This window comes from Capsicum annuum, chromosome 6, assembly GCF_002878395.1.
Source record: "Capsicum annuum cultivar UCD-10X-F1 chromosome 6, UCD10Xv1.1, whole genome shotgun sequence".
Classification (NCBI taxonomy): domain Eukaryota; kingdom Viridiplantae; phylum Streptophyta; class Magnoliopsida; order Solanales; family Solanaceae; genus Capsicum; species Capsicum annuum.
Window position 1 is genome coordinate 211375385 of NC_061116.1, and position 27459 is coordinate 211402843.

At 34.0% G+C, this 27459-nt stretch overlaps 2 protein-coding genes and 1 long non-coding RNA gene across 10 annotated transcripts; 1 reads left to right on the forward strand and 2 right to left on the reverse strand.

The window, feature by feature from the left end:
* Positions 1–321: 321 nt before the first annotated feature.
* Positions 322–1602, reverse strand: LOC107874734. The gene is made up of 3 exons (XM_016721486.2): positions 1230–1602; positions 987–1129; positions 322–666 (listed from the first exon to the last, which is right to left on the reverse strand). Exons 1-3 carry the CDS (start codon positions 1504–1506, stop codon positions 577–579), a joined length of 510 nt encoding a protein of 169 aa, XP_016576972.1. The 5' UTR covers positions 1507–1602; the 3' UTR covers positions 322–576.
* Positions 1603–4599: 2997 nt separating this feature from the next.
* On the reverse strand, positions 4600–12076 carry LOC107875920 (nucleobase-ascorbate transporter 6). Of its 6 annotated transcripts, none has more exons than XM_016722825.2 (15): positions 11997–12076; positions 11582–11727; positions 10349–10446; positions 10068–10241; positions 8631–8731; positions 8303–8378; positions 8164–8223; positions 7870–8054; positions 6732–6828; positions 6239–6325; positions 5865–5923; positions 5681–5772; positions 5510–5587; positions 5243–5403; positions 4600–5145 (listed from the first exon to the last, which is right to left on the reverse strand). In XM_016722825.2, the coding sequence occupies exons 2-15, from the start codon at positions 11700–11702 to the stop codon at positions 4927–4929; spliced, it is 1608 nt and encodes a 535-aa protein (XP_016578311.1). In that variant the 5' UTR covers positions 11703–11727; positions 11997–12076; the 3' UTR covers positions 4600–4926. The 6 variants fall into 6 exon arrangements, with proteins under 6 accessions (XP_016578311.1, XP_047269876.1, XP_016578309.1 ...); XM_047413920.1 differs by having other exon boundaries at positions 11946–12034; XM_016722823.2 differs by having other exon boundaries at positions 11582–11743; positions 11946–12034.
* Positions 12077–15284: 3208 nt separating this feature from the next.
* Positions 15285–18718, forward strand: LOC124899341. Of its 3 annotated transcripts, none has more exons than XR_007056783.1 (2): positions 15285–15350; positions 16891–18718. It is a non-coding gene; the product is annotated as an uncharacterized LOC124899341 (long non-coding RNA). The 3 variants fall into 3 exon arrangements; XR_007056781.1 differs by lacking the exon at positions 15285–15350 and adding an exon at positions 15363–15783; XR_007056782.1 differs by lacking the exon at positions 15285–15350 and adding an exon at positions 15363–15701.
* Positions 18719–27459: the final 8741 nt, after the last annotated feature.

Consider the following 27459-nt stretch of genomic DNA (forward strand, 5'->3'; position numbering starts at 1 on the left):
TTCCATTTTTCTTTTTAATCTTTCTTGGGTCCCAAACAGAGCTCTATCATAGGAGGTTTTTTTTTAATGATCAAATTTTTTTTTATATATATATATATTTTATATCAATTATTTATGAAAATACATGTCGAAATTTACTCGACAAAATATTTGACTACAATCGCCAAAAGGTGCGCAACAACTTAATTATGCCTATAAAATTTCATCCACAAGGCAGCTGACTCATTAATATCGAGACGTATTTTGATAAATAACCGATCATAATTCGAATTAGAAAAAAAACATAAACATCTCATATTAAAAAGAAAATGATACTTCAGATTCACCCCATCATGACAGGACCAAAGTCCATTAGATTTATCAAATGAATAGTACTTCCAAGTACACAAATTTGGTGCATACAACAAAGCCTATCAGTAATTCCAATTGAACAAATGCCTCCAAATGATTCAGAAATCTTTTTTTTGTTTTCCCCTTTGCTATACATGTGACAAAATTATGAATAACAGGAACACTTTCTCCAGAATGTCATAGAGAAGAACAATTTAATTAATCAAATAATAGAAGCATCACAAATCAACAACCACCCTCTGATATGCTCTGCAATGAGGGATGCCATCCTCTGCATCTTGAGCCTGTTGATTTTCTATGATTTTCCTGTTTAACCTGAAAAAAGGAAAAATCACCTCATAAATTAAAAAGAAACAAAATTTTCTTTATCAAGAATTTGTTCAATAAAGACTGAAACGTCAAAAACACACCTAAACTATGCTGATTTTTTTGAGTTTTATACCTTAACTATCATGCGTTTGCTTTTCACAAATGAACTATCACTAACTACTTATCAAAACAAAGCTACCCATTACACGTAGGAAAAAAGGACAACTGATAGTTTAGGTGTATCTCGATAAACATTTGGTTACTTTAAGTGCGTTTTCGACCCTTCACTCTTCAACTAAAGCAACAAACAGGTTCTGCATATTCACCTGTTTAGAATTCTCCTGAACAGATGTTGTAACACTTGCTGCAGCCTTAGAATGTAAACTTGATTTGTGTGTCATTTCTTCACATGAATATTCTAACTGCTTCAGCTTCGCATACTTCTTTGCGCACAATCCTTTCATTACCTCTGTATAACCAAGCAAAACGACTAATTAAGTACAAAAATCTCAAATTGTTTCACTTAGTAAACTTTTATATCTATATATAGAGAGAGGCAAGCAACTAACCTTGAGCAGTAACAAGTCTGTATATCTGACCAAGAACAAGTGAATCAGTAGGCTTGAGAAGCTTTATTCGCCGAATTCGCACTGGCACATTATTACTATTCTTGTTATTACTACTGGTGGTGGTGGTGGTGATGGTGGTGAGAAGAAGAGCAACATAATGACCAGAATTGATTTTCATGATTTGGTGAGCAGTGACAGGTGAATAGAGCTTCTCTACTTTGCCATTTGGGTGTTGTAATAGCAAAGCTGCATTGTCAATTGCTTGGCAATTCCCCATATCTTTAATAAGTTTAGTAAGGTTATGTTAAAAGTTTTTTCTCTCTAAATATCGGAGAAAGATAAAATTTTGGTCTCTCTTAAGTTGTGTACTTTACACAGGACTATGACCTTTATATAAGTGTCAACTAATTTGGGGGTACTTTCTATATTTGCAGTTTGCTTCCCCTTTTGTTTTTGTGTACTGTTGGTCCCCCTAAATTTTCATAGGAGAGTACTGTTTAATACACTTATGTTTAGGTATAGTTGGTTTGTTAGCTAGAGTATTCTCTCGGTTCATTTTTACTTGTTAATTACATTAAATATATGTATATTTTTAGTTGTCCAGTTTAAAAAATTACGAGATATAGTAAGTTTATCATTTTATTAATTACGGTCAAATATCTACAAGTAAAAATAAATCGAATATTTCGTCAGTGACTTACCGAGTGTCGAAATTTTTGCACACAGCAGTCAGGGGCGAAACTAAGGTCAATTGCGGCTGCTCCGGCACCCGTTAAATTCAACTTAGGTACAGTTATATAAGAAGAATATATTAAAATTGATATAAGACATACAAAAGCACCCAGTAAATCAAGAAGGTAGATAGCGCTTTAGTTTTCATAAAGCTTTGAGCGTCAATATGTCAATTCAAACCTTCCGGACACCCACGATTCCTAAATCCTAGATCCGCCACTAACTACAGTTAAACATAGTCTCGTTACTTCATACGAAGAGGTTAGGGCACTGAATGTGATGCAGTGAAGTCATAAATTTAACAAAGAGAATTTTTTGATCTATTTATGCATAGTATAATTTTCGATAGAGAAAAGATCTAAATTTCAATAAAGATTTTTTTTAGGAAAAAATACAAGATAATTCCTCTCGTATCTATCTATTACTATATCTAGTTAAGACGTGCGTAAACTGATTCGAAAATGAATAGAAATTAAGGATGTTATGGCATGGTTGAGCAAATAAGGGCGTGGAAAGCAAACATCATTTCCACCAACATGGCACAGATATCACTCCATAAACAACCATCATAGAAAAATCTCATTTGTAATTCTTTTTCATTCTCTAGATAGATCTTAGCTAGTGCAAAATGGGACAATTCTGTTTTTTTCTGTACTTACCTTTATCCAACATCCTCTGATATTCCCCTCAGCTAATATCCATTACTGTTTCCTCACAGACTTACAAAAAGGGCATCGAAAACAACTTGTCCTCTTTCTGTCTCTGTGCATGCGCATTTGTTTAACCATGCATTTTCTTTGGCAAAATTATATATTTTTTGAGGTAGTTTTCCAAATAAACAACAACATACTCAATGTATTCTCGTAAAGTGGGATTTGGGAGGTAAAGTACACACGTAATTCATACCACTTCCTCATATGAAGTAGTTTTCCAAGTATTAAGATTAATTTAAATTCATCTCATGCCAATTACATTGAGTTTGTAAGTTGTAACCACTTTCAAGTTAGATAGGTTAATTAACTAATGTTTATTTATATTGTTGAGATCTGCACTTAGATTGTTATTGTGATTTTTAATGTTTTCGGGTACACAAATTGGTATTTAGACACACACAAGTTCAAGTCTAAAATAAAAGTCCCCCCACACACACTTCAGTCCTTAAGGAATAATACGCGAGGGCACCACATTGTTCTTACCTCATTTATCCATGTGGAGATGTGTTTCTCAATATGAACACATTAAAGCTTCTTTCTACCATCAATGTGGAAGAATTTAGTAAGCTTTCCATAAAAGAGTACACTTTCCATTTTAGTCTCTCTTTCCCTCCACTATTTTTTCCTCCATTTTTCATTCACACATACACCTTGAAACGAACAGTTATATGGATTATTATTCTTCAAGATTCAAAACATATATGCTTGAACTCAATTTTTTTCTGATCCTTTTAACTTAAAAGAGTGACCACGTTTTGACCAAATGATTACACGACGAAAAGAGGCAAACATTTATTATTTGATAGCTTACCTCAATCAATTACAATTTACAACTTCCAAGAAGAGAATGATCATGAGTGCAATGAAGATTTTTCTTTTTATGGTGTCCGAATCTGCTTATATTATATACTTAATTAGTAGCGGAATTGGGATTTTTATTGAGGGGTTCAAAAGTGCATATACGAACTAGCCGAAGGAGTTTCAACATCTAAATAATTTTAACCATGTATAAAATTCAAATGAATCCCCTCATTGTATGCTAGCTCTGCCCTTGTGTGTGTAATTCTACTTTTTCACCTGGTATGTCTTACTTTTCGGCCACTAGCATATGGTATCGAATAACAATAGCATCAAAAACTGAATAAATGGGACGAAATCATTTAGTTTCTTCTTTTGTCTATGTTGGAAAAGATCTCCCATGATTTTGCTTACTATACTCTTTGAGTACAATGATACTCCATCAATCAGCTAGCTCTCTTTCAGCAAAAGGAGAATCTACGTACTTGAAACAGTAATACATGGTCTTCAGGCAATCATTACTCTTGCACCCAGGTCGTTAGGTATACGAGATAGGATAAATAAGGATATCCCACGAGATTACCTTATCCCCCGTACCAAACCACCCCTAACTATATACCACGTTCAGTTCATGCTTTGAATAGCCTCAGAGGGCTTCATAATGCCATCAGAAATGCCCACTTTTGACCAATTAGTTTCTTCAAAATTGTACCTCGTTTATGAAACCCCTATGTAGATGACAAAAGTGGTTGAATTTTAGAAAGGAATAAGGGTAACAAAAGAGAATGATAGAAAAAAGTTATCTCAGTGCTGGTCCAAATTCTCTTTATTGTTTTTTTGTCTTCAAATCCAACGAATGACAATTAGTGGTCCTGTTTCATTGTTCTCCCTTCTGTACCAGTGTAACACATTCATCATTAGGTTACATAATCTTCTCTTTTTTCACGTTAGCCAGAAAACTGTCCTAGTGTTTTGAAGGGGAATCTTGGAGTAACCAATAAAGTTGTTGTCATGTGACAAGGAGATCACAACAACAGCTGCGTAATAGATCCTTGTGGTCATGCCCTTCCGCGGACCGCAGCACATAGCGAGAGTTTTGGTGCAACAGGCTACTTTTCACTTTGATATTCTGTAACAAATTGTCCAGTCTGCTTTACTGATAATTAAATCCATAAAAGGATTGCTTGCTCTATTGCTAGTTAAATCCATATATCCATAAATTTACAATATTACGAACTACTTGAATTAATAACTGTTGTTCTAAGCTTCTTCAAAATGGTCAGACTAATTATACTTCTTTTCGCACGTAAGAGGGTACATAGGAAAGAAAATTGATGTTGCAGTAGCAACCTCCCTCCCCTATCCCCTTCCCACAAGAAACAGCTTTAAGTGGAAAGAGAGAAAGCAAGACTCCTGTGGAAGTATGAACCTTTCGTCTCCATGGTATCACGAAATCACACAGATGGGAAGTACTTGTTCAGATTGAAAGGGAGGGAGTAGAATTCCTCACTTCTTGTGTCAGTCTTGAAGGACTTGAATTTGTCCCACCAGTGCTTGCCTCTGTCCTTTCTTGTCTGGCCGTCCTTTTTGTGCATCGTGTTGTCTAGGAAAAAAGCCAGGATACCCGCCACAAAAGCTTTTGATTGAAAGGGCACATTGACCATGTCGTTGAACTGAAGGAATATCAAACAACAAGAGCTCTTAATACATGACTGGAATGCCACAAGTTAAATGTTAAGACATTTATAAACTGATGCGGATTTGTTATACCCATCTTGCATGTGTGTGAACAGGTCCATAACCAGCAACAGCAGTATACTCATTGAAGTACTGTGGTATGGACAAGCCCAGAAAGAAGGAGAAACCTAATATAAACTTGGTGCGGAAACTATTAAGATTGCAGAACTGAAGGAAGCCTATGCCTCCAGCGCCTGCAAACAATGAACAACTTAAGAACACACAATTCCCAAGCTTTCAATGATATGAAAGATTTTGGCAGTGATCCAGGGCACGTGCTCGCCTTAAAGATGTACATACCTACATAAGCGAAGAAAAGGCAATACAAAGCACCAACAATGGGTGCTGGAATTGAAGCAAATACAGCTCCAAATTTCCCTGATGATAATACGGTTGTCAAGACAAATCGACACAGATATCCAGATAACCCACAAGAATTGCTCGACAAAAGAATTAAGAGTGGTGATTTACCGAGAATTGAAAAGAAAATCATGAATGCAGCAGATATCTGCACAACTCTTCTACTGCCAACACGTGTCAGTGCTAAAAGACCAGCATTCTCCCTGCATGTGCACAAATAAAGGAAGTGAGTTCTACTTGGTTAAATATCATAGTAAGGCGCTATAAAGCCGCAGAAGGTTTTAACCGGACTTACACAGATACAGAAGGTCCATTCCCGGTGCCAAACAATCCTGATAGTAGAATTCCAACTCCCTGAGGTAAAAGCAGAATGTTTCAAAATTAAAGAATGCAAGAAGGAATGAAGAAATAGCAAGGGGTAGGGGAAGAGAAAATAAACGATGACACTCCTCGTGAACTGTGTTAAATCTACAAAATATATCTCTTCCTTTTTATCGTTCTCCTAATCTACTTGCAGCTTCACATAAACGTCCCCAAAGATTCTATGCATTTGATTCAAAGTTAAGCTTCACTTCAGTGAAATGCATCAGAACTTTCCTTACTTTTCACTTTACAAGAGGGTGAGAGGGATAGGGAGAGGAGAAATTCTAGGAAAGAAAGCCAATTTACCTGCCAACCAACACCACGACTAAGTATGGATGGTGGCAAGGGAGTGGCACTTGCATATCTTGCAACTGCAATAAAAGCACCAGTGGACTGAAAACACCAAAGCACAAGCATGAAAGGAAGTTAGTTCAACGCCTCTATCTTACCGAGCATATAAGTATCTGTTTTTTTTTCTTCAGAAAATGGCAAAAAAGAGAAGTGTGAAATCACACAAGAATTGGAAAGGATGCATACAGGTTTAAAAAAGAAAAGGACAGCACAAATTAAGAGAAAGCAGACGAAGGTTGAGAAGCAACTCAGAACATCTGTAACAACAACCAGACATTTCATACTAACAACAACCAACGTGGCCAAAATATAAGACAATCTGGATTATAGTTGAATTAGCAAAAGAAAACAACCTGAAACTAAAATATTTACAAAACCAGCCAGAACAAATAATAAAACATTCACAACTTTTCAGTATCTTTGACCAAGCTCTGAAAGGTGAACAAACCTCTACAAGAGCAACAAAACTAGCCATCATCATGGCAAATGCTTCACCGGCATTGAATGAAGGAGGTCCCCATTGGAAGGGGTAAGGAATACTAATCCTGCAGATTCATGCCAGAGAGATAAAAGAGAAAATTATTTAAGTTACAATAAGTTACCTTGTAACTCTAGAGAAATATTTTCCTAATGGACTACAGTAACAAATTAAAAAGAATACTGAACTAACAAAAACAACTTTATGTGAATTGTGAGCAACGAACATAATGGAATGATTTTCAAACAATATGCAACCCATGTCACAATCATAAGACCATTAGTTAAAGAAGATGAAATGGAGAATAAAATCTTAACTTTGTAATGCTCCATTTTTCAAAATTGACCAACAAACAATCTATGCAGTTTGACAATATGAGATTCAGATAGGTTACTATGGGACACCTCTCTAAAAGATTGTGCTTACTTTTCCCAATCTGTAGCACCATCACCATATCTGCCAGTTATGCTCGATGTGGGAATAACAGACCAGCACAACTAGTTGATCAGTTGTGACTAAACTGGTGATCAAAGAAAAAGCACAAAGCATCATCCACGCAAAATCATATAGCTAAAATACCTAGATGTATCTCTCTTATTTTCTTCTTGTTACCGTTTCAATCAAATCATGCAAGGTCAGTTTAATGGACAAGTATGCACCAATTTCTAGTCTTTTCCAGAATTACTGCTCACAGGAGCTACTGGGGTGGTCAACTTTAGAGAGGCAAAAAGGACACGACACTCTTAAGATTTCTTAAAATCTAGGATTTAAGAGTGGAGATTGTAATGCAATAAAGGTTATGAGAAACTAATCCTTATCTCCTAAACATAAGCATCTTACTTTCCATTTTATGCCGTGTGAATGTGCCACCTCTCTAGAACACAACTTAAATACCATACTGTAGAATCCTTTTGAATTTATGGTAGTAATAGAAGCATTACCCACTCTTACACTTACAAAGTCGTAATTTTTACCAAGGAGTTCTATATCTTTGGGACCACATATATATAAGTAAAACACTACAAAGTTTCCGTGCGTATCCACATATATATTTAGACGCATGCCAGTAACATTAGAAAAGTGAAAAATGTCGGAGAGAAGCACTTGCCATGGAGCGCCGTCAATGAGTCCAGCACGATCAGTTCTGCAGCTTGCTTGTGTCTTCGGTGGCTTTCCATTGTAAGCCCCACCCACAGTGAGTAGATGTGCATAAATCCATACAATGATCACCGTGAAAAGAACAGCAAAACGATCAAATATATTCTTCCCTGGACGTATTATGCGGGCCAAATACTGCAATAACCAGCATTTTATCAAGAATAAGTAACCTATTATCCTACTATGTTAGGAATTTAAAGTAATATTTAAGAGAACTATATGATTTCAAGACAAAGCATCCCACCTGAGAGAAAATGACTAAAAGGACTAGCTCTGGCAACCCAATTTCAACACATTTAGCAACCTAAACAAAGATGAAAGAGATTCAACGGTCATCAAGGGATGGCTATCAATGCAAGAAAGTGTGGTGGGTTTCTTCTTACCCCAGGAAAACCTAACTCGTAAAGCCCAAAGCCAACAAGAGAAACCAAAGGAACAGCTGAAAGTGGACTCAGAAACCTAAGAATCCACATGAAGTAAAATGCCAATCAGCGCTAGCACACTGTATGAAAACAAAGCACACAACATAATTGAGCAGACCTCAAACCACAAGAAATTGACTGTTAGAGAAATTAATTGATCACTAGTATAGCATAGCAATATCCAAGAGCAGGCAAGTACATTTATACGTACTTGATTGATAGTATGAAGCAGGTAACAATATGAGAAGTCTAGTTCAAATGCAGGGAGAAATCTGGTCATATAACAAACCTTGTAACATTGCGCCAAAGACCACTGAATCCTAGGACAATCTGAAGGGTTGAAGCAATAATAAGGGCACCTTGGGTGGCCCGCATTATCTTCTTGAATCTCTGAATAAAAGAGAAAACATCAACAATAAATTAAGATCCAATTTCACCAAGATGCAATGGATGACTGCCTTTGGGTCTCTAAGCATATTTCTGACTATTAAAGAAGTTAAAGCAATATGCACTGACATGAATCATCAAGTTGAAACTAAACTATTTGTGCATCAGTTTCTTCTTCTTATTCTTCTTTTTTGAATAAGGTAATGTAAAATTGATCATAGCTCAGTACCAAGAAGATACTAGAAAAGAACTAAACAACAGGGGGTCTACAGATCCCAGCTATGCCCCCATACTGTCCAAAAAGTCTAAAAGCGGAGCTAAACCGTATATCATACAACCCTTACACCATAAGTATAAATTTTGTAAGCATCTATTTTTAAGGAAAGGAATGTGCTCTATCTTTCTCTGAAAACATCTCTTTTTCTTTCTATCCAAACAATCCACAAAATACGTATCGGAACTAAAAAGGGCAGCCCGGTGCACTAAAGCTACCGTTATGCGCAGTGTCCGGGGAAGGGCCCCACCACTAGGGTGTATCGTATGCAGCCTTACCTTGCATTTCTGCCAGACCTCCTGGTCACATGGAAGCAACTTTACCAGTTACTCCAAGGCTCCCCTTCAAAATACGTATAGGAACTGTCTTCCATAATTCAGTCTTTTATCAACCCTTCAACCATGCTATGTAGTAATACTCTTCACATCTCCTGTCATGACCCACATTACTCCAAAAAGGTTTAATTATGCATCACTCTCTTTTGACGCTTAGATGGTATTTAAATTTGTTTTCTCAAAATGACACTGTGGAAAATTATTGTTAGTATTTGGATTTGGTTACTGGAGAAAATTGGTACTTGGATTTGTTATACAAAATTTAGAACTTATGATTTTCATTCAAATGTTTGAAGAAATATCATTAAAAAACTAACGTAGATGTATTGCTGAACTTATGAGAAAAAATTGACTAAACATATCTATGAATAGTCAATAGATAACAAAAATATGTTCCACCGGCAGAGTATACATTAAAACCAAACAACAGTAAATGGAAACTACTCGAGTGCCACGTCAATCGTCATTCACCTGTTACGGGTCACCACCAGATTCATTGCTTTTGGTTTGAAATCAAACCTTAAACCAACTCCAACTGGTGTCCCCACATCCTAACTAAATGAGATCAATAAAGATAAACTGCGAACCCCATATATTCACCAACTAAGTTCATGGAATAGCTATATAACTAAACCAATATCTCAACTTTTTCCTTGGAAATCAAAAAATAAGTTCACTAGATTATCCAAAGAATACAAGAGAAAATGAGTCAGTGTTTGAGGACACTAACCGTCACAGGGTCTTCGTCATTCCATTGTCCAGAAAGGATAATCGAGATTGTAGGGGCAACATAGGTATAAGACCCTCCAATCACAGCAGGCAGTCTAGTCCCAAAGATAGACTGCAACAAGGTGTTCAAACCAGCAACAAATAGTGATGTCTGAATGACTTGGGCTTTTTCCTCCTGCACCGGGAAGGTATTCTTCCAGTTAAAAGGTACGACACTACTTGAGGTCAAAAGAAACTCATAATTTAAGTATTTAAGCAGATCAATGTGTCTAGAGGGCTCACGTTTCCACCTCCCATTTGAGGAACTAGAGCTGTAGGAATGATAACTATGGTACCAAGCATAACAAGATAATGTTGAAATCCAAGAAGAATAGCTTCAGCTGCATTCCAACAATTAGACAAAATCAGCTTGGAGTACATAGGGTGAAACCAATTGAAAACATATAACTTCACCATCCACATAGAAGCTTTCCGAAACGCTTTGCTCAATAGCACTAACGATAAAATAAGTAAATACTTTGCAGAGTAAATATGATGCCTGTCCAAAATAATTAACTTATAGAGTCAGCTTTTCAGCCATACGCTCTCTAAGAATGAGAACAATTCGTGTGAGACTATACCGATGGTAAAGGCATCTTACTCGACTATAAGCCAGAGACCTTGAGATGTATGTTGTTCGGGCTCTTCAAAAATGTTGACAGATTTGTGTAGGATCCTTCCAAAAGTATTGTATTGGTGGAGGATCCGACATGAGTGCGGCAACATTTTTGGAGAGTCCGAGCAACATAGTTGAGATGAATAAACCAAATAGACCCCCATCCACATTGCAATCAAATTAGCCTCAGTTTGTTGAATGTAATACATATCCTATGCTGCTTCAACAACCAGTAGCTATCAGACCAGTTTCTAGATTCCAATTTGCTGGCTAAAAACATAAACCCCAGGAACCCAAAACACGAGTTCTTAAAAGAAAAAAGAAAATGTGAAATCAGAGCAAGTGATGTTCACTATCGTCGTAAGGCAATACACATTGTGTTATCAAGAAGTAATTCACTGAGAAACAGCAAGTCTTCAGGAAAGAAGAAAATGGGGTCACAGAAATCAGGACCCATAAACCATATGGATCTAGACTAGCTTGCATACACCTCGACTAATCAACCTGTCATCATCAAGTAATCACTAAGAAACAATAAAGGACCCATCTGCCCATAGATTTTGAAAGCACTTCCTGGGAAATTTTTTTGGCAAAATTTGTTTGGGTTCACAAGAATCAGGATCCATAAACCAAATGCACCTAGACTAGCTTGTCTGCACCTTGATTATTCCACCTTTTAGCCTACTATCTCACATCACATTGTCCAACCCCAAGCCCATATAAGCTCACTATTAAGATTCGAGATCCGAACCACTCACCCACCCCCTTTTCATGCTTAAAAACAACTATAATAGAAATATAGTCTGCTCAAATAAGCTAATAGATACCCACAGAAAAGGGAAAGAGAAAGAGAAACTTACGCCATGGGGGTGGACTAGTAATGCAGTAAGAAACATTAGGAAGCTGATCTTTAGGTGGATGTGGTACTGGTTCACTTGCTTTAGCTGGAGCTGCTCCTCCACCTCCACCTCCGCCTGCCATTGCTTTTTCTACTTTTAGTAAAGCCCTGCAAAACCCCAAATCTGCAAATCCTTCAGAAACTATGAAGAGCAAAAAAATATCAAGAAACCAAAAACAAGAAAAGTTAGAGAGAAAGTGTGAAAGTAACAAGAAAAGGTAAATGTAGTACAGAAAAAGCTGAGTATAGTGAAAAATGGAGCTCAAAAGGGAAGAAGAGTGACAAGATTAATGGAGCAGTAAAGCCACATGGTAGTGAGAAAGTACCACCCACTCACTGTAGTGTAGTACTAGTAATAAGGAAAACTAAAAATGGACCTTAAAGAAAAATGAAACTGTTAAGTAAAGAAAATGGGAAGGAAGACATTTGTCCTTTTTGGTCAAAATTGTTTTCATTTAATAATCACATATATTTGCAATTCATATAGTATTCATTAAGAAAATAATACGAATCGACATGATTATTTTAAGCAGCGGCGGATCTAGCCTTTGCTTAGAGATTTATTCGAGCTTTCTTCGACAAAAAATTATGTTATATATGAATGGTTAAAATTATTTTTCCATATATATATATTATATGTTGAACCCCTTTCGGCTAGTTCGTATGTTCACTTATGAACCCCTTAGTAAATATCTTGGCTCGGCTAACCGAAATACAGTATTAGATCTTGAAAAACAGATTTATAAATAAATAGTAAATGTTAATGATAAAATATGTAAAAATAAATATTTTTATTTGATATTTTTTTCATTTCGAATTAGTTGGGCTCTATAGATTTGAAATATTCGTTAAGAAATCAATAAATAGATATGTATTTTACATATTTATCCTTGTATGTTTTAAAAGTGAAATAATCAATGCAATGTTTAAATATTAAAATTTGGTATATATTACTCCATCTCATGCATTAAACACTGAGTGTTTATAATTGAAATTAGTAATAATTATTTAATTTTGCTTTTGAAAAGTGAGATTATTTATGTCTCATTCAATAATTTTGAAAATTGTGGATGTATTTAATATTACTATCAGGGATAAAATGAAAAATATATGTATAAAATACTCTTGATTTTAAAACTTAAACAACTAAATTGAAATAAATATTTAAAAAAAAAAATCAACTAATACGAAATGGGAAGAATATCTTAAAAATGATAAAGTAAAACTAGAAATTTATTTTTAAAATAATGGACGATTAAAAGTGAACTATTTCTTTTATTATACTAGAATAGAGAAGGGTGAATGCGAGAGAAGATCTAAGCAAAAACATAAAAATTTAGTTAATTAATCAAGTAAACTATTAAGATTTTTTGTATCTAACAAAATTTATCAAACATTAAAGAATAATTTTTTTAAGACCATACGAAATGCACAAGCCAAGGCTAGATAGAGTTGTTTTTAAAAGAATTAAATTTGCCATTGAACTTTTAAAATGATTCAAATTTATCAATTGTTAGTGTTTTTTTCACTAAATAAGTTTTTTTACAAGTAAAAAGATTGAATTTATTCTTAAATTATGTGAAATTGTTCAAATTTACCCTTAAATTTTATAAAGGAGATCATTATTCTAACGCTAATTACAACGAAATTCAAACAATGAGCAATTGAATTACCAAATTAAAACTTCACCATTTTTAGAAATATATCTAATTTTATCAGCAATATTTTTTGCTCATAAAAAAAACTCATGTGTTTGAAAAATTTCTTTATTAATGAATAAAGACATATTTAAAAGCAATATTGTGAGGGCAACGAACTCATTTCGTTCTATTTTTGTTGGACATATTTTATTTTATCTGATAATTAAAAAATCATAAATTGAATATTAAATTTTATTATATCCATATTAATGATATTTACAGAGCATATGAATAGATATTGAAATTGTAATTGTTCATATGTAATGTATGTTATTAAATGTAAGGGTAAAATTGAAAAAAATAATTAACTCTATTCTAATTTAGTACTTTCTTCGCTCATTTTTCTTGTCATTAATTTTTTAATTGTATTTCTACTTTTATTTGTCATTTGTGACATATCAAGAAAAGATAATTTTTTTCCTATTTTAGCCTTAACATTAATTGTTTTTCTCTAAATTAATTTTAAGAGATAATGTAAACATAATTTAATAAGAATATCATGATAAAATAATTATGTTATTAATATTCTTTTTAATGAATGTGTCAAATAAAAATATAATAAATTAAAACAAATGAAGAAACCAAGTGATCAACTAATTTAAATATATATATTTTTTTAAATATGACCAACTAAAATGAAACAGATTAACGAAAATAAAACGGACACCATTTCCCAAAAAAGTAAATCTATAAACAGTATATAGAATATTATACAGTATGAGCAAGATTGGAAGCTAATAGAAATGATTACCTACTCTTCTCTTTTTTCACTCAATAGAAAAAGAATTTTGAACACCTCCACCCCACCTCACTCAGATTAGTTTACGTGCTAATTTGTACTCCAATTAAAATAGTTTATCTTTTGTCAGTAATCTTTTTCTTTTTTTGATTAGTAATCTGACAAAGTTTTTTTTAATTAAAATAAAATTAAATCTAACCTTATGTTATTTGTACTTGAACGAAAAGGGGATTGACATTGATTCTAATGACAGATTTGTTCATACAATAATCTCATTTTTTATTAAACACAGATTTTAATGCAGGAACAGAGATAGTTAATGTAAGATTCCCAAACACACAATTTAATTCTATGGATTTCCTTTTACTTGTCATAGTTGGATTTGAGATGAACATTAAAAAAAATAATGATTGATATTATTTTCTGAAATTGTTCCTATTAATTGATATTTAGTATATTAAATTTTGAAAAATAATTTAAAGAATAAGTAACTAATATTAAGAATAAAAATATGACCAACATGAGTTGTGGTGCAATGGATAAGGCTGCTCCATCCTTAACCAGAGGTCGAGAGTTCGACCGTGGGTACAGAGAAAACTCTATTAAAAGCACTTCCATCTTAATGGGCTCCGGATTAATCAGAGATCCAATGCGGACACCGAACTCCAAATGAGAAACTAAAAAAAATTAAAAAAGAAATATGACAAAATATTTTTTTTTCATATATATTAAAAGTGACAAGTAATAGTGAAATATATTTTTAAAATAATGAATAGGTACAAGTGAATATAGGAAGTCTTTTAGCAAAAATAGATGGGGGGCACCGTCCCTCTCAAGACTCGAAGGTTTGTTTGCTTGAAAATAAGTTATATTGAGATTAGCTATCTCGAGGTTAGTTATTTCATCCTCATTTCTTATAGTAGAATAAAAAAAATATTATAATTTTAAAAAAAGTTATCTCATGTATTTTATTCCAACTAAACTAATCTTAGAATTAATTTTAAAATTAATTATCTCTTATCCCATATATCAAACAAGCCCTTAAATCAATGATGGGCCATGTGCTTGTAAGAATAGTATGCGCTAGTTAAGTGTGGGCTTAGAGGGCTATCTCTGCCAATTGCTTCCGAGGTAGGCCCATAATGTATTTTTCACTAGTTTTTCTGCCACTTCCAAAGTTCGTATAAATAAATAAATAAATAAATAAAGCCATAAAAAAGTACTACTATCGCTTCAGCTCAATTTTCACTCGTAAAGTCAGAATTTGGAAATTAATCTTGTCTACGAAAAAGGTTTCAATTTTCATTCAGTATAGAATTTAGAAATTCCCACATTGGTGGCCCTACCATTTTTTTTGTGTGTGTGGTGTCGATATTGCAGTCTTGAGTGCGAAACAATGAAAGTCAAGATTTTGCTTATCCTTTTGTGGTTATTTTACTAATATGAAATGTTATTTCATTAGAGCAGATAAAGAAGTAGTGAAATATAGCAAATGTTACGAAATGAATACACGGGACATGGTTCATATTGACCTTACCGAGGACATAACCTTAGAGTAGAAGAGTTTGAAGGTCGCATATATTACGATAGTAGAAAGTTAATAGTTGAGTGTTTTCTTGCTTCCCTGTGAGATAGGCTACGAGGTTATTCTTGGACCTCCTGCACTTTAAGTATAATTAACACTATGATTGTAGTTCCTTGAGCTTCAATTTTCAACTTTCACCGGTATTTTATGTGCTGACTCATATTGCATTTTCATTGTTGTCCTTTGTATTGTTTGTTGTGTAGTGCTTTCCATTTTGATTAATCTGTATTATGATTGCCGCCATATATGTATCCCGTTTTCCAACTGTTTGGCAGGTACCAGTTAAGTTGAGGATCTGTCGAGGTGAGGTTTGTGTACTTTCTACCCTCCCCAGACCCCAATTGTGGGATTACACTAGGAGGTGGTTGTTGTTGTGACGAAATGATTCTGATACGAAAGCATAATTTTTTTCTCTAGATATGCAATTAGTGATTGGATATGCCTTATCACGTGATCTTGAGATTTTAATATCATTAATTTCTGTATTTTTTTAGAGAATGTAGAGCCATTGAACTTTTTATAGGATTGGAAAGAAGCATTCTGTCTAACTATTTGGTCGTTTTGCTCTGAAACTCTACTTTTTAAAAATAAGTTATCATTAGAGGAGGGAGGAAGGGGAACCTTGGAGTAATTGGTAAAGTTGCTTCCATGTGACCAAGAGGTCACGGGTTCAAGCCTTGGAAACAACCTCTGGCAGAAATGCAAAGTAAGACTGCGAACAATACGTCATTGTGCTGGGTCCTTTCTCGGACCCTGTACATAGCGGGAGCTTTAGTACATCGGGCTGCCCTTTTTTATTAGGGGAGACAGGGAGGGGGGAAAGGAATGCTAATGCTGCTGCCCTTTTTTATTAGGGGAGACAGAGGGGGAAAGGAATGCTAATGCTACTGATGGGTTTGAACCTTTCACCTCAACTGTTAAAGTAAGGGAGCTCACCAAGTGAGCCAGCCAAATTTACTTCAATTTATATTCCATTAATTATTTCACATTTTATGAGGTGCGGAAGTGCATATTCTGATTTTGTTAAGTGAATGGATGGTAAGCTTTATGTTTCACGTTGATTAGATGCTTTGACAGAAGGCTATGTTGTCATATTTCTTTGAGATAGACTATATCATGAAATTTTCCTTAACCAATTCTGTTGTGTGTTTTGTCGGGATCGTGAATAGAGTAAGTCCTCTTCATGTTAATAGTTGTCTGACTTTAGACTACATGTTGTGATTACTTCATCTTACTTCCCGTTGCAGATGGCACGCCGTTGCATCGTGGACGTGGGATGCTCATGATAAAAGTTGTGGTATATGCAGGATGGCTTTTGATGGTTGTTGTCCTGATTGTAAACTCCCTTAGTTATCGAGGTTTACATATTTCTACATTGATGTTACTCATGAAGACAAGGAGATAACTGGACAGCTCCAGATGTATCACAAGATTCAATTGTAAAGTTGTCTTTACTACAACTCCTAACAATCTTACGAGCACAAAACAAACTCTTATAAGATCATGACGTTGTCTCTGTTTAGAGACCATGTGAAATCATCACCTTCTTTATACAATTTTCCTATATTTACGAAAAGTAAATTATTTACTTACCCGTGCATCCTTAACTCACAAGCCCTTGGCCCTGGCCACCCTTTAACCAAGAAGGAGAAAAAGGTAGTCTTTGGTGTCTCTCCATGCCTCTACAAGGATGGTAATGAAGGGGATGAAACATGCCCACGCAAACCGAATTTGGGAGTAACAAATCCATCAGATGCCATGTTATACTCAAGTTTCTATCTGCAGTAGTAAGTTAACCGTAAGGAAGCCTTTTACTTACAGGCAATACCGGATGGCAGAAGTACCTTGCAACTAAAGTTGGAAAACACCAGGGACAGGCAAGATGATTGCCAAAAGAATATCTACACATGTCATTTTGATGTATCCCATTTTTCCTTTCTTCTGATTCTTTCTTAACAGATTCTGATTAAATGTTAATTAAAGAGCAGATTTAGGCTTGTCACTGAATTTTGAAAATGAGGAAGAAGTGAATTTTTTATTTTTTTTTATATGGTTAGGTTCATCATCTTTCTGTGGATGGTATTAACATGACCTCTCTGGAGTCTGGCACCTTTCTTTAAATCTATTAATGCTTTGATAATTTACTTGTCTTTGCAGTATGGGGTGCTTGCAATCATGCATTTCATCTTCACTGTATCTTGAAGTGGGTGAATTCTCAATCTACTCAAGCACATTGTCCCATGTGTCGTCGTGAATGGCAGTTTAAAGAATGAACAAAGATTATGTGCATCTTATGCTCATCAATGGCAGTAGAAGGAATGAATTCAAAATTTTAGTCCACTACTAAGATTATCTGTTTTCATGCTTCTTGAGAGAAGGGGTAAAAAGTGCTTGTTTTCTATTGTATATTTGGTACTATTACAGTGTCTGTGTGTGATAATTTGATATTGTAGCAAGCATAATTTTGCTCATCCCCTTGTACCAAAACTAAAGCCTTCAAGGCCAAGAATAGGTAGTGTATTTGTATCAGCCTTGGAGGCAGGTGCAGATGTTTATGATCCATCCATCCAAAGTCTTCAACTGAGATGCAACAACAACATACTGAGGGTAAAGTGTACGCAGTCCATACCACTACCTCAGACAAAGTAGATAGAGAGGCAGTCTTCAACTGGATGATATATGCTTTATTATCTTCTTAAACTCTCAGGTACATGGCACATTTTGGCGAGACGTTATGGCTGAAATGACTCTCCATCTAGTTTATGCACATCCCATGCTGCTGCCAGTATTAACATTCCTCCAAACATCAGCATGACATGCTAGCTCATTCAGGATGACCTTCATTGTACTTGGAACTATTTTTCCAGTAATAGTCTGATAGTCTTTGGAAGAGATGTGCTGAACTGAGGAGGTCAAGATTCAAGGTAGTTGATGGATGGATGCTTCTTATATTCTTTCTATAATAGCATCTGAGATGTGAAAACCAACAAGAATGGTCTTATGAGATCTTCTAAGTTGCCCTCATGTTGTACAAATGTGACACTCATTAAATTAGTGGTCATTCATGGGCGCAAATTCTGGTCCGAACGTGTGTATTACTCCTATAAAAAGACATGGGGAAGTGCATGTGTATGAGTCAGCTTTTTTCACAAGGTACGTAGTGCTTTTGTACTATCTTTCTAACTAGAAGGAGATTTTGTTGGTACTTCCAAAAGCAAAACAACATCTTTGACAGAAAACTTTCCCTTTATTATACTACTACTATTTTTTTCTTGCGTAGGTTGAGGGTTAGCTGCTGGCATGTAACACCCCGTACTTAATTACGTGCATTAGCCATGGTTATATGTGTTGGAGTATATGTATTGATCATAAGTTAGGTATATATGAGTTTAAGTATGAGTATTGATTATTTTGAGATGGTTTCAAGTGTATAGTTTGATTATATGTGTATAGGAATCGACTTTATTTATACCGGAATTTGCTCGTCGAAGTTTCTATGCGAAGTTTATCGAGTTATCTTTCCAACGATATAAAGATTTCTGAAAACAGATGAGTATCGGATATAAGCGAGCATGTTCGAAACTTGAAAACGGTGGACGCAATGAACAGTAAATGTGCAGAAATTTTCTGCACACAAAAGTACTGCAGCCAAACAGATTTTTGGGTCGACTTTAAACGATCATAACTCCTTGTAAAAAATGAATTGTGTGAGCTGCTATATATCGATGAGAAGCCCTGAGAGTCTTCTTTCTAATGCAATTGGTTTCATCCAAATCCGACATCTGAGTAATGAGTTATACTCGTTTTACTTCAGCCTCTCAAAACAGATGTTTAGGGTCAACTTCAAACGATCATAACTCCTTGTACAGGACGAACTAGGTGGCCTACTTTATATTAAATGAAATCCCTTTGAATTATCTTTCCAACGATACCAATTTCACCCAAATCCGATATCGGAGCAAAGAGTTATGGTCGATTTACTTTAGCCTATCAAAATAGTCCACCATGGACAGATTCGGATTTACTTAAATTTTAAGGGCAATATGGTCATTTTCCATCACCTCATGGACGAAAATTGGTCATTATATACATATACTTATCCTCATATCCATCATTTATCATCTAAATTATTGAAGAATAAGAAACCCTAGCCTAAGTTCAACTCCAATTATCTTGTGATTCAACCGTAGAAAATCCAAATTGATTCCGTAGTTGTGTTCACCGTCTCGAGGGCTTCGAGAAGTACCCCTTATTTGTGCCAACAGGACTTCGAAATCAAAAGGGCCATTTTATGGTAAGGATGTAAATTATGTTGGTGTCATTTATATGGATATGTATATATATATGCATGTGAGCATAAGAAGTATGTTATTTGATTGTTGTTGAAAGATGATTGGAAATGATGTTGGATTATTCTTGTGCATAGTTGGATTATGTTGAATTGTGGAGGGATTTGGTGTGATGATGTGGTATTGAAATGATGATTATACATATACACACATAAACCGATTGTTCAAGTTGGTTTTTGGAATGCTTTGCAAATATTGGTTATATGGAATTATGGAAGAGAATTGTGGTGTTGGGTTGCTAATACTAGATGCCAAACATTTCATTGTAGATAAGTGATTTGTAAAGGCGGGAAGTTGTGTTGAATTGGTATCTGAATCTACAACGAGGTATGTAAAGCATACTCTAACGATGTTCTTTGGCATGAAAACACCAATGTTCCATCAAGTAAGATTCCGAGGTTGTCCAAAAACATGTATTGTTCTACATTACCAACGAAGTTGTTTCCATTCTATAAAGTGTCAAAATATTTCATTGATATATAGAAAGTCTATTACTTGGTTCCTATTGATGTATCATTATTCCAAAGGTACTATATTGGCATGAACACTAATGTAATAATCTCAAAAGCTTTTGAACTAAGTTATTGGAAAGATCTCTTATGTGTGTTACTTGAGATACATGTGGGTGGTAACTTAGGGGCTTAAGCCTAGCATGGGCCGATCCCGATATTTGATATGATTACAGTTGATATGTACTGGGGGCAGCCTAATAGTCACAGTACGGTACAGTATTGATTATTGTTAGATGGTTGGAGGTTAGGGAGGAGGAGGTAATGGCGAATGATAATTGTAAAGAATAAAATGAACGAATGTATACCGTTCCACAAATGTGTTTGAATTCAAGAACCCAATTCAGATTAATGATAATGTACATGATCCTAAAAGTGTTTATGAAGTGTGGTTCACTTCTATTATGATTTATTCACTTGCGTCTGATTTTCTTGATCCCCCATACCACATATGATTATTTACAGCTTTACATACTCAGTACATATCTCGTACTGACGTCCCTCACGGGGGACCTGCATTTCATGCTGCAAGCACAGGTGCTTCAGCTCACTCACAGCATAGATAGGAGCCAGGTCATACAGCTATTGTTGGTGAGCTGCAGTTTGCTTCGGAGCTTTCCGAGTCAGTCCCTTATGTTTTGTTATTGTACAGAAGTCATGTGTGGGCAGGGATTTGTCCCGACCCTAGTTATGTCATGTATATCCTAGAGGCTTTGTAGACATAAGGAAGGGTAAAGTCATGGAAGTTTATATAGTGATGTTATATTTGTATATGTGGTGGCCCCGACGGCCAAGTATTATATATATATATATATATATTTGTGCGTGTTGTGCTGATACAGGTAATTAGATCCTTCTATATGCAACAAAGTGCTGTCCAAATTTTTGGTGACATGTAAGTGAAAGTACAGGTATTTGAACGGGTTCTCGGGCCTTCTCGGCTTCGGGTGCCAGTCCGGCCCGATGGAATTTTGGGGCGTGACATGGCACTGCCCTCTTTTTGGGGGTTGGGGGTTGAATTAATATCTTACTATTTGACCGTATGAACATTTTGCTATTTGTAGGTACTAGTTGTGTGATGAATTTAAAGATCGACATAGTTTAACATATTGTAACATGTTAAATGGTTAGGGATGCCATGAGGTTTGTATTTGCCAATGTTGTAATATAGCAAACGATATCGTTTTCATCCTTACCAAAACGAATTTAATTTTCTTGACACAATTAATTTCATACATCATTCAAGTAATAGCATGCAAGGAATGCGACGTGACATAACATTTTTCATCGCCCATAAACAAAAGAAGCATTAAATTTTGTGAAAAAAGTATGTACTACTATTAATTAAAGATCAAAATCATCGATAGCCCCTTAAACTTGTTCCTAAAATTCACTTAGCCCCTAAACTAAAGTCTGTATCTATCAAACCCCTAACCCCCCACCCCCCACTCCCCATAATTTGGTTCCAATTAGGCTTTTTTTACCCAATCAGCTAAAAGTTAAAGTGTGTGTTACACACACACGCTGGCGTGACAAAAATTAACCAATTAAAAAAAAGAACTTGGCAGAAAAAATTATAAGTGGAATTTCTGATTTTTCCTATTTTTCTATTTAATTATCTATTTAATAATAATTTCTTAATTAAAAAAAAAGAAAAGAAAAAAACACCCCCACGCCCTGTAGTCGTCTTCTTCACAACCCCCCAATGTCATCACCCACCCACAAATGACAATTGATATACCCCACCCCACCTTCACCCCCACCCCGCCCCTCCCTCATCCATCAACTTCCCTTCGTTATCGTAAATCGCCATTGAAGACGAAATCAATGACGACCAGAATTTGATTTCTAAAAAAAGATTGTTTCCACTGCTAAAGTTTTCCACCCAAATCAAATTGTTGATACATTGTTAATGCTAACCTCACCAACCACTCTTCTATGTTAACAAGATTGTTTTTCATCATAGCTAGAACTTTCGTCGGAAAGTTCATGTATTAACAATTTGAAAAATTTTCCACTGCTAAAGTTCATGCCTTCCATTATTTTTCTATTCTTTAATTAATTGAAAATTGTAATTGTATTAACAAATTGTTAAGAATTTTAAGAAAATAGAGATGAAGAAGATGACTGGTGGCTGGGGGGGTTAGTGAAGATGATGACAAGGGGGAGGGGGCTGTGAAGACGATGAATGGAGGGGGAGGGGGGGTTTGTTCTTTTCTTTTTCTTTTTTATTTTAAAATTAAAAAAATTATAATAATTAAAAATTTTATTAATAAAATAATTAAAGTATAAGTTTTTAATAATAAGAAAAGTAAAATATTATTTTTTGTTCAACTCACACTTCCAAGGAGAGTGTAACACACTTTCCTTGTCAAGTCAGCATTTTGTGCCTGATAGGTATCAATTTAAGCAGTTGAGGTGCCTGATAGGTACAAGTCTTAGTTTAGGGGTTCAAGTGAATTTTCGGGACAAGTTTAAGGGGCTATCGATGGGTTTGACCTTAATTAAATGTATTAAAAAAGTATATTCTTATTAAAAAAGAACATATTAACAAAACAATTTTTTTTTTTTAAAGTTTAAAGGTGTTGCTCTTCGCTTTCTGATATTGGATGATTTAGAACCCGTTTGGATAGGCGGAAAAAAAGTGGCTGAAAAAAAGTTCTTTAAAAGTGTTTTTGAAAGTGCTAAACTTATTTTAAAAATAAACAATTAAGTGTTTGGATAAAAGTGGTGAAACTGAAAAAAGTTATTGGTGTGTTTGATAAATAATACTTTTAATCACTCTTTTTTAGTCAAAATGTCTGAAATACCCTTATAACTGTTAATAATATATAGAGTTGATTATTATTAATTTTTATTACTAAAATGATTCAAATTAAAATTAATATATATTTATATATATATATAACATTTTTATGAATGAATATTAATTTGTGCGCTAAAAAATTATTTTTTAAAAAAGTTTAAGTGTTGAATGTTTGTATTTGAAAAAAATAGTTATATATTAAAAGATTATTTGTTTCTTCATGATTACGGTAAAATTTTGTATCATTAATGTGTAATTTGTGACGGCACTTCATTTTCTTATTAATTTAAATAAACTTTCTAGTACTTTATTATATAACTTTTTTTTTTTTAAGAGTTGCCCAGATCTACGAACAACAATATCACCTCTTTCCATTTTTGCTGCAAAAAAATAAATAAACCCATTATACAATCATGGTATAATTATCCAACAGGGAAGAACAACAAAGCAAAATTCAACTTTGCTCCAAGAAAAAATAAAAGTGGGTTGTGAAGTGTGTTGTGTAGTAGTGAAGGAGAATTAAGGCTACAAGGACAAAGTTGGAATAAGAAATAATTATATGGGACATAAATGTAATTTACTTGATCAATTCTAATAGCTTATAATCTTTCAAAAAAAAAAAAGTTAGGAATGCTAGCTTCTTATTTTTGACTTAAAAAAGAAAAAATTAACTTTTTTTAAGCACTTAAAAAATTTATCAAACACTTTTTTTAAGCAAAAAATAACTTATAAGCTATTTTGACCAATTTAAAAGTTAAGCCAAACACCCACGTAGAACGTTTAGTGATGGTATTTGGAAAATTCCTGAAAAGGACAACACTTATTGAATGTGCTCCTACTACCAAGTACCAACATATTCTAGTGTTAGTAAACCATAAGACAACCTTAACTTCCAACAATATGCAATTTAACCCTTCCACTTTACTTAAATTATGAACCTCAATGTCGAATTACATATATGCCCCTAATCAAGATGTGTAATTATTCCTTTTGCCCTTCTAAATGAAGCTACCCCAATCAATCACCCACCCACCCACATGCGTATGAAACTAGAAAAGACAAATGGGGTCAGTGATGAATCTGATGTTAATCAAAATAAGAAAAAGAAAGGCAATATAAAATTGCCTTCTTAGGAAAATAAAAGTCAAATACCTCTCACCCACATCTGTCAACTCATGACCCAACCCCAACCTCAAACTAGTAAATATTGTGTACCTACATTGTTTGGATTCTTTACAGGGAGAGAGACATTTCTATTGTGGTTCAAAAAACATGAATTCGAACTCTATGTTAAATGTGCTACCAACGCTACAATGCATGGATGCCCTTAACCTCTTATCAACAAGGTACACTTGATTAAGCTCTTAGAATCCCTTAAGGTCATGAAGAGATCGCCAAAATGAGTTGTTGGGTTAAAGGGGAGACCAGGTTTTATTTTATCAGGGCCAAAGTTGTACCCTATACTATTTTGGGACAGGTCGCTTCCTTTTTTTGAAGATTTTTCCGCAACTCTTTATCATTATTTCGCTTTCTATAAACCCTAGTGTTCAACGTTTGCTTTACTAAACTCTTCTTTTAGACGAGAGCTTACTTTCTACTTAATTTTTTGCGTGAGTTGATTTTAAATGAATGCATGTTTTATCCCGAGTTTCATAGAGAATGGATATAGCATTTGAGTCGGTCGATACAATGTACATGAAATCAAAAAGCGTTGCTTCATTGATAAAGTCCCTCGTGAAAAAAGAATTACTACTATATATAAGCACCAGTGGCAAGCAGTTGGCGTTCGACATGCCTGCTTCCAGCTGTCTGCTTGCTCCGTGATTTTACTATATCGTCCCTGAGTAATTTTTATATGGCATTTACTTATTAAAAAAATAATAGTATTTAATAAAAAATAAAATAGACATTTATGATATGGTTGTTTCAGCTGTGTCAATTGTAATTTTACTGTATCACCTATAATTAACTATTATGAGTCATCTAAGTATTTAAAAATTGATAATATTTCTTTTATAAAAGGTGAAATAAACATAAAATGATAAATTAATTCTTGATGTTTTAAATTAATTTGACATCTTATGTGAAGCCACTTAAAAAAAGTTCACAAGTATTTTTTTATAGAAATTTTGTTATATCACTTTTAATTAGTTATTATGAGTTATTCAAGACTCTGATTTCGCTATTTCAACCGTGATATTTGGTTTACTCTCGAAATTATATCAGTGTCGTTTAAATTGAAATAGTTAAAAATATTATAAATTACAATAATTAAAAACTTAAATTACTTTAAAAGTCTAAATTCACCACCAATACCATAAAAGTTTAAACAAAAAAAGTATTATAAATTGCAATAGCAAACAATTTAAAATAGTAAATTACAACGGCGAAAAAGTACTATAGATTATAATTTTTAGCGATGTCATATTAATTAGGATAAAGAGATATTACTTGGAAATTACGTTGAAAGTCGTATAAATTTAAATTACAGTAATTAAAAACTTAAATTACTTTGAAGGTCTAAATTCACTATTAATACCACGAAAAGTTTAAACAAGAATAGTATTATAAATTGCAATAGCAAATAGCTTAAAATAGTAAATTACAACGTCGAAAAAGTATTATAGATTACAATAGTTATCGAAGTCATATTAATTAGGATAAAGGGATACTACTTGAAAATTACGTTGAAAGTCGTATAAATCATAATATAATTAACAACTTAAAATATCTAAGATTATATATAACAAATCTAATTGACTTTCACAAATATTAATCAGTGTCATATAAATTTAAATAAAAAATAACAAATATTAATCAGTTTCATATAAATTTAAATAAAAAAACAACATATAATATCTGAAAAGTAGCGCATTGGACCCGTGCTGGCACATACTCCAATGTCTAGCTGACTAATGCAGAAGACTTATTTGTTATCGTCTTCATCACATACTTTACATACTCTGACTGACTGACTCCATCGTCTATAATCAGAAGTCATTAGAATCAATTCATTTCTTCTCCTCCAACTAGCGCCTCCTTCCGATATGAGGAAATGCTCGATAATTCTTCAAAAACACTCTTATATTTGTCTGACACTATTTTGGCTCGAATTACACTCATATCAAATTATCAAATTCTTGAATAATTTGACACAAATATAACGATATTGAAAAAAGAAAAGAAATTATAAATTGTTAAACATCCTCACTTGTATTTAATGTGAATAGAAACAATGCAGGATTCTAAATGCATTATTTTAAATCACAACTATTAGACGAGAACTCACTCAATTTCTTTCTAAATTTTCATAAAGCTCTTCTTTCCTTAGAGTGAACAAACTTAAAATGAAAGTAGGTTTTATTTCGATTTTCATCAGGAACAATTAAGGGGTCTGAGTCGGTCGGTCTAATGAGCAGAAAATTAAAAAAGATTTTCATTGAAGCTTCTCATGGAAGAACTGATTGACATAGAAAACTTATTTATTATTGTAGTTTACATACTCAAGCATGCTAACTCCAACGTATACAATGAGAAGCCCTTTATAACAACTGCTAACTCTATTTATTCTATGAAGATTAAAGCAAAAACGAAATGAAAACACGTCTTTCAGTTTTGGTCTGAAAAACACCGATTATCTCATCACTCCTATATTATCCGTTATCAATTCAACTCAAATCACTATTAAATTCATCAAATTCTTATACAATCCAACACAAACCTAATACTAAAAAACCAAAAAATTATAAACTGATACTTCCTTATGATATGAAGTAACACCCAATAATCCTTCTGAATCAATACATCCTTCCTTTTGGATTTAAAAAATAGTAACCAACTCATGACTCCTATATAATCTGATACTAATCCAGCTCAAATCACTAGTAAACTCCTTAAATCCTTACACAACTCTCTACAAACACAACAACATATGTCTTTCAGTTCGAATTTAAAAAACACTAACCAACTCATCAGTTCTATATTATCCGATACTAATTCAACTCAAATCGCTATTAAACTCCTCAAATCCTCAAACAACTCTCCACAAATGCAACAACATATGTCTTTCAGTTCGAATCTAAAAAACACCGTCCAGCTCATCACTCCTATATTATCCGATGCTAATCTAACTCAAATCGCTGCTAAACTCCT